This window comes from Acipenser ruthenus, chromosome 21 (genome assembly GCF_902713425.1).
Source record: "Acipenser ruthenus chromosome 21, fAciRut3.2 maternal haplotype, whole genome shotgun sequence".
Classification (NCBI taxonomy): Eukaryota; Metazoa; Chordata; class Actinopteri; order Acipenseriformes; family Acipenseridae; genus Acipenser; species Acipenser ruthenus.
The window spans coordinates 26,141,876-26,158,953 of record NC_081209.1 but is presented as its reverse complement, the minus strand read 5'-3'; the positions used below and the strand labels follow the sequence as shown (position 1 = coordinate 26,158,953).

At 38.6% G+C, this 17,078-nt stretch overlaps 1 protein-coding gene across 3 annotated transcripts; it reads left to right on the top strand.

Annotated features, from left to right (window-relative positions):
• Positions 1-2,955: 2,955 nt before the first annotated feature.
• LOC117427982 (ankyrin repeat and death domain-containing protein 1A-like) lies at positions 2,956-16,728 on the top strand. 3 transcript variants are annotated; one of them, XM_058995322.1, is made up of 15 exons: positions 2,956-3,449; positions 5,099-5,202; positions 6,916-7,014; positions 8,210-8,308; positions 8,428-8,532; positions 10,753-10,851; positions 11,726-11,824; positions 12,086-12,184; positions 12,388-12,486; positions 12,991-13,086; positions 13,455-13,553; positions 14,001-14,096; positions 14,543-14,744; positions 15,364-15,495; positions 15,914-16,728. In XM_058995322.1, exons 1-15 carry the CDS (start codon positions 3,416-3,418, stop codon positions 15,973-15,975), a joined length of 1,524 nt encoding a protein of 507 aa, XP_058851305.1. In that variant the 5' UTR covers positions 2,956-3,415; the 3' UTR covers positions 15,976-16,728. The 3 variants fall into 3 exon arrangements, with proteins under 3 accessions (XP_058851305.1, XP_058851304.1, XP_058851306.1); XM_058995321.1 differs by having other exon boundaries at positions 2,958-3,449; positions 12,988-13,086; positions 15,914-16,726; XM_058995323.1 differs by lacking the exons at positions 2,956-3,449; positions 5,099-5,202 and having other exon boundaries at positions 6,916-7,018; positions 12,988-13,086; positions 15,914-16,727.
• Positions 16,729-17,078: the final 350 nt, after the last annotated feature.

Genomic DNA, 17,078 nt, shown 5'->3' with positions numbered 1-17,078 from the left:
ATTCATTTTGGGCTCACAGGGTAATATACAGGCAATTAGCTTTCAAAGGGAGAGGAATAATAATATAGACTGGATTGTTGACCGAAGTCTATCTTCTGATTAAGCAGAGTGCACAGAATGCCTAACTATGGCCGCATGTAGTAAACAGACACCAAGGGATTATTTATTAGTGCAAAACTGAACATGATTTTGACAGACTGCAGCTTATAACAGAGGTCATAAAAAAACCTCCTGACAGCAGATTCCGAGCATTTCATCACGCTTCTTGTAAATATTTATAAACTGTGAAATACAGCAATGGATGCAGTTTACCAGAACAACAATCTCAATGTCACTCTCCTACAACACAAGAAACATTACATCCATAATTCATTACTTTGCTAGATTCCCCAGGTGCCGTTTTGTGATACGATTGATTCAGCTCCTTTAATGTGTCCTGTGCCACTGCATTACAGAACACGCACACTGTTTCTCGAAAAGGAGGAATGGTAAATAATCAAGCGTATTGTTGAAACCAAGCAAGTGAAAATTGGCCAGGATGCAAAAAGGAAAACCAAGCTTCATCATGGTTAAGTCCCCAAGCTTTTGTTAAGCCTGATAATGGGTTACACTCATTCAGCTTCATTCATACAGTGACTGCAAACACAAAATCATTTAAATAGTAACAGGTGGTGATTACTCAAGTAGGCAGTTTGACTATTGAGGATATCTCAGGCATCTGTCATCTAGTTACAAAGTTACATCTTACAGCTGCCATCTAATGGCGACTCACATGAATAGGATGTTCAGGATGGTAATTGCCTTGTCTGATAAAACCTTTATTATAGATGCATTGCTTTGGTATGATGTGGCACTCCCAGAACCAGGGTGCCGCATGTCTATCTCCCTCTGCGTGAAGGACCAGCGTGGGTCTGGAGGTGCAATGCTGTTTATTTGATCTGCGCGTCAGCAGTAGTCGTCTGCCCTGCTGTAAATCTGACACGGGGAAATGGTTCCCTCTTGTGGAATAAACCTTGCTGCAGTAAACATTTGACTTTCTCTCACATCAGAAAATAAACACACCGGATAGCCATTGTTTACAAAAGCATATTGCTATAGAAACGAGCCATTGCTAACCTCTCATGCTTTAGTATGAAATGATCTAGATAACAGCAATTTGAATCACATTCAAGATAAGATTGAAGTTAGGTGTTACTACCAGGATACCTTCTTTATTCTAGTTTCAAGAACCAGTGATCATAGCATAATAATAATAATAATAATAATAATAATAATAATAATAATAATAATAATAATAATAATAATAATAATCTTTGGTAGGGGCACTTCAAATACTGTTTCTTGCTGTTGATGTGTGCATTGCCTATTTAATAACACAGTTGTTTTTTAATGGACAGTGGCACTGGCTTCAGTCACTGCGAGCTCAGCAATGCACCTCAGTGCAGACCAGAACCCCACCTTCACATGCAGCCCTGCTCCTCTCTCAAGCAGAGTGATAATGCTGCTGAATTGTATGGTACTCTTTTGTCATTATGCACTAAGCTGAGGACACCAAACAATTTCACCCACCAGGTGAAATGACCAAGGAAGTACAAGACTAACTGACAGTAAGGCTTGAAAATAGATATTTATTTAACCTAGTATAGTACCAGATATCATTTTAAAAAATCATGTTTTGTTTCTAGTATAGTACCAGATATCATTTCAAAAATGTACATGAGAGACAAACAGTGATGGCGAGTGGATGTGCACAGCAGCTAAGGGTTCTGGGTTTGTTTTAAGCATGAGGGCTTTTAAGGGAGAGGCACCTGGGTGCCCTGTGGGATTGTTTTTTTCATACACAATCATTTCACTTCTTTCTTAAAAAGTCATATCAGCAATTGCATTGCACTGTTCAGAGTTATTGCTTTTGACAAAGAACCACATTGCCAACACATGGGAATACAGTATCTGCTTCCCAAGTCTACCACACCAATTCTGTTTGGATAACATATACTTATGTACACTATATTCCTGGTATATCTCATATACCAGGAATTAAATTAAACCCCCAAGGCCAACAACAATACATCTGCTATTGTAAACACCTTAAAGGTTTCAGGCACTTTAGGTCATGTAGTTTAAAAAAAATATAATTATATTGTTAATCTACATCTGAGCACTTATTTTGGTGCTTCAGTATTAAAACAAATTAGATTCACATTTAATGTGACTAGTTTTTAGACGCAATATAAAACTAATAAAAAACGTATACTACTTAATAAGAATACTCTGTATTAGTTCAAAGGAGGTATTAAAAAGTACATAAATAGTATTGTAACACACTTAAAGTATGCTATACTTATAAGTATACTATGCCCAAGTATAATACAAGTATATTTAAAGTACAATATTAGTATCTTAGTATATTTTAAGTACATGCATAGTATACTTCAACATACTACATTTTTGTATAAGGGTAGCTTTGTGCTTCTAATATTAAACTAATACATGTTAGATGTTTTAGCCTATTGATAAGGAAACTGCTCGGTTCAAAGTGGAATCCTAACGGTATGTGTTATTTTTTTTCTTTCAAAATATAAAAAAAAAAAAAAAAAAAAGATTGTACACCTATTAACCCATTAATTACCAAATAAAATTTGCTTTGAAAAAAAAATCAGAACACAATCTGTATTTCTGTCATTTGAGACGTAACATTTGCGGGTAACACAATTAAAGTTATCCTAGTAAATTAGGACAATGGCACTTAATGGGTTAAAGAGAGGCTCGTGTATGTCCTTATTGTTTGCTTCAGTGAAATGCAAAACAAAATGAACTGTTTCCTGTTCTTAAGCAAAACATCCTAGAAAACTTCAAGGTCGGGTACATACCAGTGCAGTAATCCTTCAGTACGGTATTAGGAAAATCACAGCACAGCACCGCACAGCACATCACACGACAGGGCAATGCATGGTAAACTGGTCATTTAACCGGTAAATTCACAGTGGTAAAGTTTTGTTGAATAGGCAGCAACTGCGTTTGTAATTAACTGACCGGTGAATTCATGTTTCAGCATCGCACTTTAAAACAAAACCGTTAGAATTACAAATGAAACCGTTGTGTTCGTCCTCCATGCTTACAGCAAAAGACACATGTACATTTACACAAAAAGCTACAATATCTATTACAATAGATTATTACATACATTATTTATCGCATAAATAACGCATGAACCTTGTCATCTGACACAGCGAGTAAGACCGCACCACAGAAACAGAGCACAGTGGGCAGGACTGCACAACACCCGGATGTAGAAAGGTACAGACATTCCCGTCAGGATTTGCCTCCAGCATCAGCAAACCGAACAATATTCTCCTGGCACGAGAAGGAACGATGCCGCAGCCTTGATTTTCAAATATTACAATTGGCTGCAAGCATGGAGGACGATTTAGTATCGGAAGATGACATTTGTAAGTAGCACGTCGTTTTTTTTATATATTTAAAAACGGACTTTGGTTGTACTTTATATTATGGTGACTTTGGAGTGGGGTGTGCTCCTGTATTTTAAAACCGTATTGGTTCACTCCTTACCCCTTGGACATAATGGACCACTGAAATGTGGGCTGTGGTTTTATTTCAATTCATGTTGGTCTTGTTTATTTAAAGTCTGCAAGAATCTAATATTAGAGGTGCATTTTTATGCAATAACATTTGACATAATAAAAGCATATATAAATCGACGTTACAAAGAAATGGCTGTATGTGCACCCCATTGCCAAACAGACAAGTGCATGTATTGTAATCTGTACCGTGTGTGTCCTCCGAATACTCAGTTCTTCTCATAAAACAGCAACGATGCTCATGACTAGAGTGTGTGAAGTCTTTGTTATGTTATATCGTTATTGATATTATACGGTACGTCCCTCTGCTTACATACTGTCTCTGTTGACAATGACGTAACTGCATTGTGTTTAAACTGCATCATACAATGCATAGATTGATACACAATTGAATTGCACAAACATGTTAGCAAATTTGAGGTAGCGATTTCTGCCCGTTATCTTTCGTGTGTGCCAGAGAAACACAGTAAAGTACTGTACCTGTATAGGAACTCTGAAGTAACTTTACTGAATTTATTTTTACCTTGTAGTATTGAAAAAAGTTTTAGCAGTGTTATCTGACGTAGAATGTCCAGTTAAAATTGATATTGCTCAATAATTTCTTTTTTTATTATGTAATGTTATATGGAAAACGTTCTATTGTGTCTTAATCACATTATTGCTATTTGCTCTGCTTTTTAACTGGTCTGTGGTGTGGGTTCAAAACTAAGGGCAGCTGCACAGATTCAGCATTGCTTTTTAACTTCTCTCTGGACTACTGGATCTGGTGTGACACTTACCTGGTGTGCGTGTGCATCCTGAACTCGTCCAGTATAAACGGTTTGGATGATTTCAGAAGGTTTGCTGCATGAAAAAGGTCCCTGCATAAAGTCGCTTGGGGTAAATCCACACTATGAGCAAGTGTACAGATACCTTAATCTGAAAAGCACCCCGGTACCCCGGTACCAGGCTTTCTCAGTGAGCTTATTTCTGTTTACAGTTTGTGATCGTTTTGAAAGCTAAACCCTGGGGCCTGGATGTTACAGTCCTGATGAATAGGCTGCATAATCATGTGTGGAGATGCGTGCGTTATCTGCATTTGAATGAGCAATTCCAAAGTTTATCCTTTTGAGAAAAAAAAAACTGGTTATGCAATAAGGATAATAATCAATATATTGAGCTGGCAATGCAAAAAAGTCATCAGTGATGTTCCTTATTTAAAAGTGAATATATTTATATAATGATGTAGTTATTATTTGGTAATGCACTGTTTTAAAGACTAACCTAGAGGATACCGTATTGTATTTTAAATGTTCTTTGAAATTGCATTTATAATTGCTAGTGCTTTATTATTCTCAAAGGCAGATTTTTTTTACACAAAAAGGCAGGGGGGCAATTGCCCTTGTGAGTTAAAAAGAATAATACAGTGCAGGCTTAAGTAGTTATTGATAGTGTTTATGTTTTGTACAAAAACCATTTCAAGTAAAAAATTATAATTTGAATCTTTGTCTTTATTCCAGTACTTCGCTCAGAAAAGGACTTCCACAATGCAGCCAAAAGGAATGACACTGAGAGGATGCTTGAGCTGATGAGGAGAGGGGTGGACATCAAGGCCAAAAACAACGTAAGCCATGTGCTTCAGCAGGATCTCTCTCACAGCGTGCTCACAGAATCCATAAAGCGGTCATCAACTGAGCAATGGTGTTAAAATCAATCTACTGTACAACTTTCCCATGTGTTGTTGTAAATAATGGTTGGCATGGTGAGAGTGCTGCTGTTCAAATGTTGTGAGTGTGAATGCATTTAACATCTGGATTAACTGCCTTAGGGAAATTAATTCTTCCCTTGCCAAAAAACTAACATGAACTGATTCGATTCTCTTTACAAAATAATATTACAGTAAAGATAATATCCCTAAATCAGGTTCAAATCCATGGTCAACAATAACACACTTAATGGGGAGTGATTTCAACTGCAGTAACATGATTGTCCTATAATGAAGAAATCTGTTATTCAATGTTATGGCAGGCTTGTTTCGTTTCTCGTCACTTGGAACAGGGTAGGACTCAGGTGTTGATAGCTCTAGGCATAAATGAATAACGAGGATCCTAAGTTAGATATTTAAAAAACGGTTGAAATTGACAATTGTAAATCGATTCATATTTTTTCACCATAGGTAAAATTGCAAAGAATAGATTTTGTTGATTTGAGAAAGTCACATATGTATTGAAGCAGGCATTAAACTGCAAAGAATCAGGAGGGAGCCTGTCTTTAAATTAAATAAATATCATGATGGCAATAATACATATTATATTTACTGGAATTGGAAAGAATAAAAAAAAAGATGGCGAGGTACTGCAAATGGTGTATAATCTGACTGCAATTTAATAATCAAAATATGTCCGGTCCTGACAAAAGTGCCCTGTTGCTTTAATACTAGCGTCCACCGTGTCTGTGAAGTATGCAGACTTATTGTTTCAGCAAAAGGATGTGACCTTACAGAGAGGACCATAGAGGAAATGTTTGCTTGCATGAATCACGTTCATGTTCTGTGCTGCAGATTCGTAATGTTTTCATTCCTGTGAGCTAGGCTTTTGTTTGTGCACTTTGTGTTTCTCTTGCTCACGAAGCCAGCGGGATAACAAACGAGCTGAATGATTGAAAGACAGACTGCTTGCAGGTGCATCCCTGGTCAGATGCAGGACCCTTTTTGCTTGCTTTATTACAATGTGATGATGCACCGGAAAGGGAGAGGATGGAAGGAAACGGACTGCTGGTGCAGACTCCATATGGATTTAGAAGGCAGCTCTGCAAATGTTTGTTTTAATAAATTATACAGTAGACGGAACTTGGAAATAAACTTAGGAGCAATGTTTTATTACTGCTGTCTGAAGCAGAGGATGTGACTTAAATTGGCAGTGTGTGCGAAATGTTACTATTGTTACAAATAATACTTTTGTTCTCATACTATGCTTTTCCATTCTCTAGCACAACGCTTTTCAACATGTCATTATTGCTTTAGGATCACTGTGGTCAATGCTTTCACCTTCCTACCCTTACCATGGCATGCAGTACACAGCACACAGCCTTCTTTTTCAAGTAGTTATATTATGTTCTCAGGTCATGTGAGTCTTACCCCCAGTTATGACTGGGTTTGGTTCCTACACGGTGTTCCCCAGCAGTTAATCTGTATATATAAATGTCATTTAGTAATATAAATTCATGGTTCGAATCCTGTAAACCTGCAGTGGTGCTTGTGAACTGGAGGCCAGCTCCCCTGTGTTTAAGGACTATGCATTCTCTAAACGTTGCTGAATTAGCGTCTCTCTTTCTCCAGATAGACAGAACGGCCCTGCACTGGGCGGCAGGAGCAGGTCATGAGCAGGCCCTGCGGATGCTGCTGGAGCACGATGCTGGGGTGGAGGATGAAGACAGCGTAGGTATCTAATCCACAGTGCCACCACAGTCACTCGCAGCACCAGAGTGTGTACTGATCACACAGGAGCCAGCCATCCGAGACGTGGGGCTCTGTTATAGACGACAGACTTCTCTTGACATTTGGAAGCTTATCTTTAAACCCTCAAGCATGGAATTGAAATGTTTTCTAGTAGGCAAATGCGGTTGATAGTGGTTTTCCTAACTTTGGACAACCGACTGTATATTTCTTAAGTATCAACATGCTGTATTGTATTTCTTTGTTTTTAAATTAAAATACACCCATTGGTGTAGAGCAAATAGATACACAGAAGGTAAAATATAGATGCACTGTGTGATACTGCCCTCCACCAATCATACCACCACAATACAGTCCCAGTTCTTGTTGGAGGGCAGTGTGTATCTTTGTATTCTTACATGTGCAGTACACGTGGATCTTTTCATATCACTGGAAGTCAAGAGATTTGGCTGAAAAAAAAACCCACAGCTGTTAAAGTTAATGAGAAACTAACACATCCTTAATGTTACCTCTCTACCAGGAAGTAGAGAAGAAAATTGGCCAATATAATATTTAGCGCTGGCATTAAGTTGCTTGGGGTATCTGCCAGCCCCGTGTATTTGTACATTATTAAGCCCATACCCTTGTCATTATGAGTTTGTGTAAGGTGGAAGATGTTTGCTTGGCACACATTATTTATCCTTTGATGACAGTGGCGGTTGCACTCTGTGAGTAGTTCAATCATACTATGCTATTCTGTTTAGTTAAGGAGATCAGTAATGGAAAGTTCTGTCTGATTAATGCACTCTGGAAGTCTTTGACTTCTGTATACACTCCAGCAGTCATGTAATTGATCATTTCAAAGTATGCCTCAAGATGTTGGTTTAACCTCCAGGTGCTGAAAGGATTAGCAGTAAATAGCCTGTCTGGTTTACCGAGTGATGCTTTGGCAAGCGGGTTCAAATGGAAGAGGAAGCTAAGATACATTTGGTATTCAAACAAGCAACAAAGACAATTTACATCATGGGATTTCTGGTTCAAACAGCAAAGCGGAATTAGCAGTACACTGCTACGTTGATAAAATGCTGTAAGTTCCAGTACACTGAAGCAGTCACAAGGCACAGCACTACTCATTGAAACACTGCTGTGTTGTAGCTAAAGCATACTAACCAGGACGTTTATTCATGCTTCCCCACAGTTTGGTATGAATGCCCTTCTCCTGGCTTCCTGGTTTGGTCATTCCAAGATCCTTCAAATCCTCGTGAACGCTGGAGCGAAGATCAACTGTGAAAACAAAGTAAGATGGAAGAGCATTGTGACAGTTGTATGCAGTTGTATGCAAGCGTGGTGTGACAAACTGCTGGTGACAATGTCATTAGTTCTACCTGCCTTAACTTGTTTTTCCATTTCCTCTAGAATGGGTTGAATGTACTGCACTGTGCTGCTCAGAGAGGTCACATAAATGTCATGGAGTTCATTATGGAGGACCTGGAGGATGTGCATCTCGATAAAGTTGACAAGGTGAAAACTTTTCATGTAACCTACATATACACATATACCATTTAAACTGAGTATGTTGTGTATATTGAAGTTGTGTATTGGGTTATGTAGTTGCTGAGTGTTGATGTAGGACAAGCAGCAGGGGGCTAGAGTCAGGGAGCAGGCTGCTCTCTCTGCTGCAAATAGGGCTAGAGCAATAAAAATACAGATCCCATTCTGAGGGGATGTTTTCAAAAGAGGCTTACCTGCTCTTCGTCATACTAGCACAAGAGGGTACTTTACAAAAATAGCTTCAAAACATTTTTTATTTTTGTTGGTCTTTAAACATTCCTTTAGTTTAAATGGTGCTTTGAAAGCTGAGAATAAACTACCAAACCCTCTATTAAACCGTTGAACAAGGCTTCATGAACCGAAAACTTGATTTCCTTAATCAAAACTTAAAACAGTCCTTGGTGTTTAGTGAGTGAGCTTCGAGCCAGCTGAAACACGAACAAGCATAGCAGACTACATTATAGCAGGGGGAGAGGCTAACCAAGACACCCACTCCGGAAACTAAACACAGGGAGGGGTTTATACAGTTCATAATCTTGCCATTTATGAAATACCTGCATACATAGCATTCTGTTTCCCATGGCAACTATAATGATTTCAACAAATGTTAATGAAAAAGTAACCTTCCCATTAGCATCTGTCTGACTCTACTGTACAACCTACTCCCATTCCAGTAAGGTGACACATTCTTTACATAAGCACAGCACAGACATCACATCTGGTTCCTGTTAATAACATAGCAGAGCAGTCAGTGATAACTCAAACGCGTTGTTTCCAGCTTACAGTAAGTTGAAAAGGTTGAACGCAGGCAAATTAAATGAAAGGAAACAAGTCTGTATTCTTTGGTTTGCATCCGCTAGGTGGGTTTTCATGCTTGGTTTGTGTTAGACTGTTTGCACAAGCAAATCCTGATACTGTACAAACAGATCTTTCTGTTGTTACTGGGTGAGCCAATGCGGATTCACATGCACACAAACACGAGAAAGATGATGCAGCTCCTTTGAATGGGATTTTTTTTTTTTGCCTTGCTCCCGTCTGTGGGAATGTAGCAGACTGCTTCTCAAGCAGTTTACAGCAGAAATACATATTATATTTCTGCAGTTTAGGTAGAGTGGGTACCTCCTGGGAAACCTGCTGATCTGACTGCTGATCTAGTGTAGAACCAGCTGAAGAGAGGAATGTACTGTAGCTTTTCCAGCCTGGGAGATTACTGCAGATCTGTAGCAGGGTGTGAACCAGACTCATGCTTAATGTTAACATTACAAAAATAATGGGTGTAAAAAAATTACAATGTAAAGCATCAAACATTTAAAACAATAATTTTAAAGTCAAGTAATTGTTTTAAATGTGAATCCCAGAGTGAGAGATAAGACCCAGCTCTGACTGCTGTTCAGCAAAATAAATAAAGAAACCATCTGTTTCTGCACAGAACCTTTCTTTGTAAGACGGAGTACTTAACAGCTGATGCACATTTGAAAGGGGACCGAGTAGAGGCTATGATCAAGCCTGGCACTACAGTACAGCAGTCTGGTTAGCTGATTTCCTAGATCCTTGACCCACATCCTAAAATTAACAAGGGTGCATTGCAAGACAAAAAATACTGCAAGGATGTACAATTGTAAAATAAATATATTATTTATTTTATGATGAGATATGATGAGACTGGAGAAGCAGCGGCAAAGCATTTTCTCATGTCATCTTTTCTGTTGCCACAGCTTCACTCGTCCACTCCGTGACTTGCATTAGGGATTGCTTTCCTCTTCAATAACCTCATTCGGTCTCGAAAGCTTTGAACAGGGATCGTGGGTTACAGCTGTCAGCATGCATTTCATCACTCTTCTTTATAGGCAGGCACATGAATAACACAGACGGATAGGAATGTTTAATTGGTGGTTTATCCACAGAACAAAATAAAGAATTTTTTTCCCAGAATATGATGCCCAGCAGTAATTTGAACATGTAAGCTGAACAAACAGCAAGCTGGTTAAAATGGTATGCAATTAGACCACTCTGTTGGGTAATTTAAGGTTTTAATTGCTTAGCGAAGGAAAGTGTTTTCTGGTTGCTGTGGATTTCTGTAGTTGTTGTATGTAATTAGAGGCTTCATGTAGTTTTTCATGCTGTTATTCATAGTCATACCATTTAGCTGTTGAAACGCTGAATCTCGTTGTCATGTGGGTTTGTTCACAGGTGGGCAGAACCGCGTTCCACCTGGCTGCAGAGCACGGTCAGCTGGAAGTGGTGGAGTTTCTCATTGGCTCTGGCTGCACACATGGGCTGAAAGATAAGGTAAAAACACGAAGGGGTCCAGAACTTACTATTGCAACATGATGCTCTCAAATTAGAGGAGATTCCAAGCCAAACATGCAAAGCCCACACTGTTTCCTTTGCTAACTTTAATACACAAATAAAGGCAAAACGCTAGTCTTCTTTACTTAGTTTAAGTTGTACCTCAATGTTCTGCACTGCCCACCCAAGAGGTGTTGTGGTATGAACTGGTTAGTATACATTCTTATTGATCAGTGGACTTTTCCTTGTCAGTGCAACTGTTGGGGATTCTTCCCTTAATGGGTAGTTTTAAACAATAGATTATTTATCTGCACCAGTTCCTGTGCATTCTGAGAATGACAGGCTTACCAGCTTATTCTGTAACACTGATCTGCACAGCATTCCCCTGTTGGTTTATCTATTATTAGATCTAAACCCTATACTTTAGTTATAGTTTCTCAGCAGGCAGCTCCAATGGGCAACACCGTGTTGTGCATTGTTGTAACTGCTGGCAGTGAATGAATAAAAGAGGTCCTGTAAATAAGGTTTCTTTTCATCTGTGTATTGTGTTTTCAGTCTATAGAACTGAACTAAATGCCTTTTTGACTAGCCGTATGAAAGTACAGTATAATATTGCATTATCAGCAATGCTGCTCACAGTGCATCATTGTCATTAGTGGAATAGTCTTTCATATTTCTGTTAAACAGCCATCAAGCCCTGGATTTGCACACCTAGCATGGTGTTACCTGGTAAGGTGTATCAATCTGAAAAGATGACAGGCTGACACCTCTTAAAAGGAGGCAGCACAATCGTCTTCAGAGGGCTATGTGCTGTAACATATTGAAAGAGGATTTGTACATGCATTCAAACCTGTTCTGTGTTGGTTCTCTGCAGGTCCAGAACACAGCCCTGCACTTAGCAGCAAAGAACGGACATGCTGAGGTGCTGCAGAAAATTGTGGAAACTGGAGTGGATGTCGATGAAAAGAACATTGTAAGTTACAAACAGCTCCCTATAGGCCTGCAGTGAATCACTGTTAGAGTGACTTGTCAGTATTTCATACTTCCTGCGACTATGAATGAAGCTGCTTTTAAGAATGCCACACAATACTTCCATAGATGAAGAATGGCAGTGCGGTCCCTTCAAGTGCACACAACAGTAGTTTTCTTGACTACTTCTCTGTTCCTGGATTGTAGCACTAATTAGAGCTCATTTACTGGCTGTGGTTTAATGCTTTCTTTTCTGTTTCTCCAGGAAGGGTTGACAGCTCTGCATTTGGCCGCTGACGGGGGCCACTATGAGTGTGTTAAACTGCTGCTAGACTCGTGCTGCGACATTAATGTTCAAACAAATGTAAGTTGCTTAATTTGCTAAGGTGCTTAATAACTTGTATGACTTGTAATTCCAGCTGGTGACTGTGTATAGGGGTCTATTTTTAATGATCAGTAACCCAGTCACAAACAGCATGTCTGCTCATCATGACCAGCAACTGCTTGACTTGACTTGACTGACTGTATATTCCCTAATTAATCTTCATACGTCCTTTTAATTTCTAGAGAAATATGACTGCCCTACATTACGCTGCATTCCATGGTTTTGAGAAAGTCATCCGACTGCTCATTGAAGGAGGGATAAGCACAGATGCTGTTAACTATGTAAGTGTAGTCTTTTGGGTCAAGCCATAAAGCCAAATCATTTGTGGAAAAAAGATATAGTCCAGGTTTTATTACCATCATGCACAAATAAATAATGACATCTCTAACACAGTTTAACTTTGCTGAGACGTATCAGATCTGAAAAAGGTTGGTCAAAATCTTCTATTTGTCCATACAAAAAGTCACTTCTATTTGTCCATACAACCTACTGAAACCAACCTACTGAAACCAGCCTACAGAAACCAACCTACTGAAACCAGCCTACAGAAACCAACCTACTGAAACAAACAGTTCCTTAACTTGATAACTAAAACGTCAGTGGAGAGAAACACAGGGATGAATGAATGAAATATTAAAATATAACTTTCACCAATATAGTATTCTTCATTCCATTTCAAGAACCCTGAGTCGCTAGGAAATGAAAGATTTCTCAGGTGGTAATCGCTTATTTTCCCCTAATATAACTGCCATGATAACTTACTGTAAAATCTGTTTGTGCAGCAGCATGCCACTGCTGTTCACATCGCTGTGCTCAACAACTTCCCAGCGGCAGTGAAAATCCTCATTGATGCTGAATGTGACCTTGACATTGCTGACAATGTAAGCATACTGCTTCTTCTTTATAGCACAGAATAAATATTAAATGTATATGCTACACTTTACATGCAGCTCTGAAGAGAAAACAGCTTTATGTTTTTAATCAATTATGATTCATTTGTTTGAATGTCATAGTTGATTCAGTTAAGTGCAAACGCCATAGAAGCCACTATCTTACAATATACCAGTAACGCTTCATTAGGAAATACAGTTAAGAAGCATTAAAGATTCAGAGCCAGAGGTAATTTGAGTCACCCTGATTTCGCTCTTCCCAAGTGCTGAACAGATTGCCCACTCAGGGTCACAGATCATCTGTTCGTTTTCTGCCGTGTTTCCTGGAGTCTGATCTTGCTTACTCCTGTTGTTCACAGAGGCAGCAGACAGCCCTTCACATAGCAGCAGAGCATGGGAGACAAGACATCGCTGAAATGATTCTTATAGCGGGTGTCAATTTAAAACTGCTTGACAAGGTAATGCAATGTAAACAGTACCGTGCTGCGGGATCGGCTATCCTGTTAATCACAATGTGGAGTTAATAGATCCTCGGGTCCAATTCAAGTGCCATCATTTTAATTTAATCCAGACCACTGCCAATGATTTGTAAACTGAATACAAAGAGTATTGCAACACTTTTTCTCTATTATTACTTTATTATTTTCTGTTTATAAACGGTTTTTAATCAGTCTAAAAGGTAGGGGTTGTTACTACAAATGGGAAGAAACAGAAGGAATATACTGTTTAGGAAAAGTCAGGCAAACCAGCTCCATTTTTCAGTCTCTTATCGCCACCTAGTGGCCGTTGTTAGAACAACATACTGTATTTAGACGGTTACCAGTTCTGGAATGATATAACATGGCCAGCAGTTTGTTTGTAGTTCAGCACCTAAAGATTTTTTTTTTTTTTTTCTAACATTTTAGCAGGGAAAGACCTCCCTGGATGTAGCTGCAAGAGGAAACCATGTGAACCTTGTGGATATGATTATCAAAGCAGACAGGTTTTATAAATGGGAAAAGGTAGGCATCAATTGATATAGCGATTATATTACCAGCGTTTGTATTGTAAAAAACGCTTACACAAGCAGTATAGATAATGCCTTTAGAGGTTGATATCCTGAACTGTTTAAATGTATTCATAAGAGAGTGTCTTCATTTGATTACTGGGAATACAGTATATAAGTACTGTTAACTTGCATGCAATTCATTTTCCTAATAAAACAAAACAATAGTGTGCAACCTTTGTGACACTTTGTGGATGTGTTCAATATTGATAAAAGTTTAATAAAACACCTGCTTACCGTTAACTACCTATAAAAACTACTGGCATTGCTTATGTAACAGCTCAAAGTGACCTGACAGCCACCCTCCCTCTCACAGTATGTATTATAGTATATCTAGTGCATAGAAAGAACACATGTATTTAAAAAACTGGAAGAAGTGAATGTAATTGATTTGATTTGCAGGACAATCTTAATAGTGACTCAGATTCCTGGGTGGCAAAACATTTAACCTTCAAACAGGACCACAGACTGGAGACACAGCACATCCGCTCTGTAATGTGGAGACTAGCAACGAAATACCTCAAACCTAACGAGTGGAAGAAATTAGCACATTACTGGAAATTCACTGAGCCCCACATTAGGGCAATGGAGCAGCAATGGACTGGTAAGAGTTTAACACGAGCACAAGACTCAGGGTTATTCACTCAGTAGGAGGTCCAGCAGATAATGGCATATTACTGTATACCAGAGTGATGTGCTGGACGTAATTCACATTTAACTGTTTACACGCGGTGATCTACTCTGTTAAAGGAATTAGTTACTACAAAGGGTTAAAACAGGCCATTGATGAAACAGAAACCAGCCACACACTTCTGTAGGAATGGAAATTAGACTGCTATTGCATAGCAGTTTCATCCATTCCAGGTTTTACTACAAGCTTGATTAGCCACAAGTGTATAGATTACAAGCACAAGTGAGTCTCTTATTAAACTTAGTAAAACCAGGAAGAGAGCCAAGTGCTATGCATTGGGAGTCTTATTTCCTTCCCTGCTTCTGTTTGTATTAGGAATAACATTTGGGCCTTTCATCCATTAATGTCAAATAAAAGTGTTTTTTATTGCTTTGCATGCAGCCATTTGTTTTATACCAACTCAGAGAGCAGAAACTAAAGGCACAGAAATGAACGTCACTCTGCTTGATAAAAAAGACTTTAAAGTTACAAAATAAATATTCATCACGATGGCCAGAATGCAAACTACATTTCATGTTTTTCTTGTTTAAAGGCACAAAGAGCCATAAGGAGCACGGCCACAGAATGCTGCTCATCTGGCTGCATGGCGTGATCATGGCAGGAGAAAATCCAATCAAAGGGCTGTATGAGGGCCTTGTTGGAATCAGCAGGAGAGACTTGGCAGGTAAGCAGGGAGTCATGTGAACGAGAACTGGTGATTAACTTTTGTAAACTCCAACACACACAAGTCTGAGATCGCTCTGCGCTAATAATTAAGCACCTCTGACACACTCTGATTCTGTCAATCTTCTCAGCTAATGGAAAATATATATTTTTAAAAGGTCTAAATGCCATTATTAATAAGTGGGCTTCATAATGAATGAGTTAAACAACTAGTCTCCTCTAAGAAATGTACAGCAGCTGCATCATTTCAAAGTTGAAAATGTATTCTTATAACTGGGGGGAGAGTTGTAATATGGCCTGTGAAAATGCCACCCCATTCCATAAACTCTGAAGTGCGTGTCCTGCCTTTTAACGAGAATGCCTTTTTGTAATTAACCTCAGATAGAAACTTTGAGTATCTCTTGTTTCTGTTTCAACAGAAAGCATCAGAAGGAAAGCAAATGCAGATTCGGATTCTCCAAAGAAGTGCATAACCATGTGAGACCTGTATCTGCAGTGAAAAGGGAACACACTGGTGCTTCCTTAGAACAAACTCCTTGCATCACCAGAGACCAACTGACAAAGGGAACAATGTGTTCAGCATAGGAAACCATTGCCATTTTCTGCAATGTATTTCAAGCTAGTGAGGGCTACTACCTGCCACTTAAACTGGCACTTTGATCATTCCCTCTAAAGGCCAAAAGCACTTTTTAAAAGCCTTTGTCCGTAGAAGTTATATTTGTAATTTGCCTTCAGTTGTGATGCATTTCTTAATTGCACACAGTGCAACCTGGTGGCTAAATTACGTAACTGGAACAATAATCTTACACTGTACCATTTTTTTTTTCTCTGGACACAGACAGAAGCACAGTATTCTTTCAAATGCAGGGGTTTTAAAAATGTTTTTGTATTGTCAATATGCAACAATAAGCTTCCGTGCTATTTTTGTATCAGTCTAACACACTGTATTTGTGTTGTTTTCTATTGCACCTCCAATTCCTTTTACAGGGTATTCTAATCTTATGTCACTCACTGTTTCAGCAGAGGTTATGTTAATTATATTTTAAACAAACCTGGCCACACATTTTGTTCTGTAATTCTGAAAAGGGTTTATCCTGCGTTATAGTTTGGTGCCATTATCCTTAAAAATTTATATTATGATAAAACAAAACCTATACCACAGACTAGTGAATCCTTTTTTTTTTATTAAATAAAACATTTTGTACATAAAACCGAGTGTGGTTTTTATTTTTAGATGAGTTCTGTTTAGTAAAACGCTGACCAAAAACATGTGTGATGTGTTCCATGAAGCTAGGATTACACCAGTTACTTTTAGGCTCAACTTGAAACAGTTACTCAAAATAAGAGGGGATGGGAAGATACATACATATTTTGTTTCAAAGAATTTAATATTTCTAAGTGCACTGAAAAGCCAGTATATGTGATTGATTTATTTATCAGAGTGGTTGTTTTCTTAATTAAACACAGAACCCTTTTTCTATGTGTGTGAGATTAAAAATCGAACAGGTTACCTTGCATAAATAGCAATAATCTCCACAGTGTGACACAGATTCAGATGGTCTCTTACACAGTATGTGTGGGGAA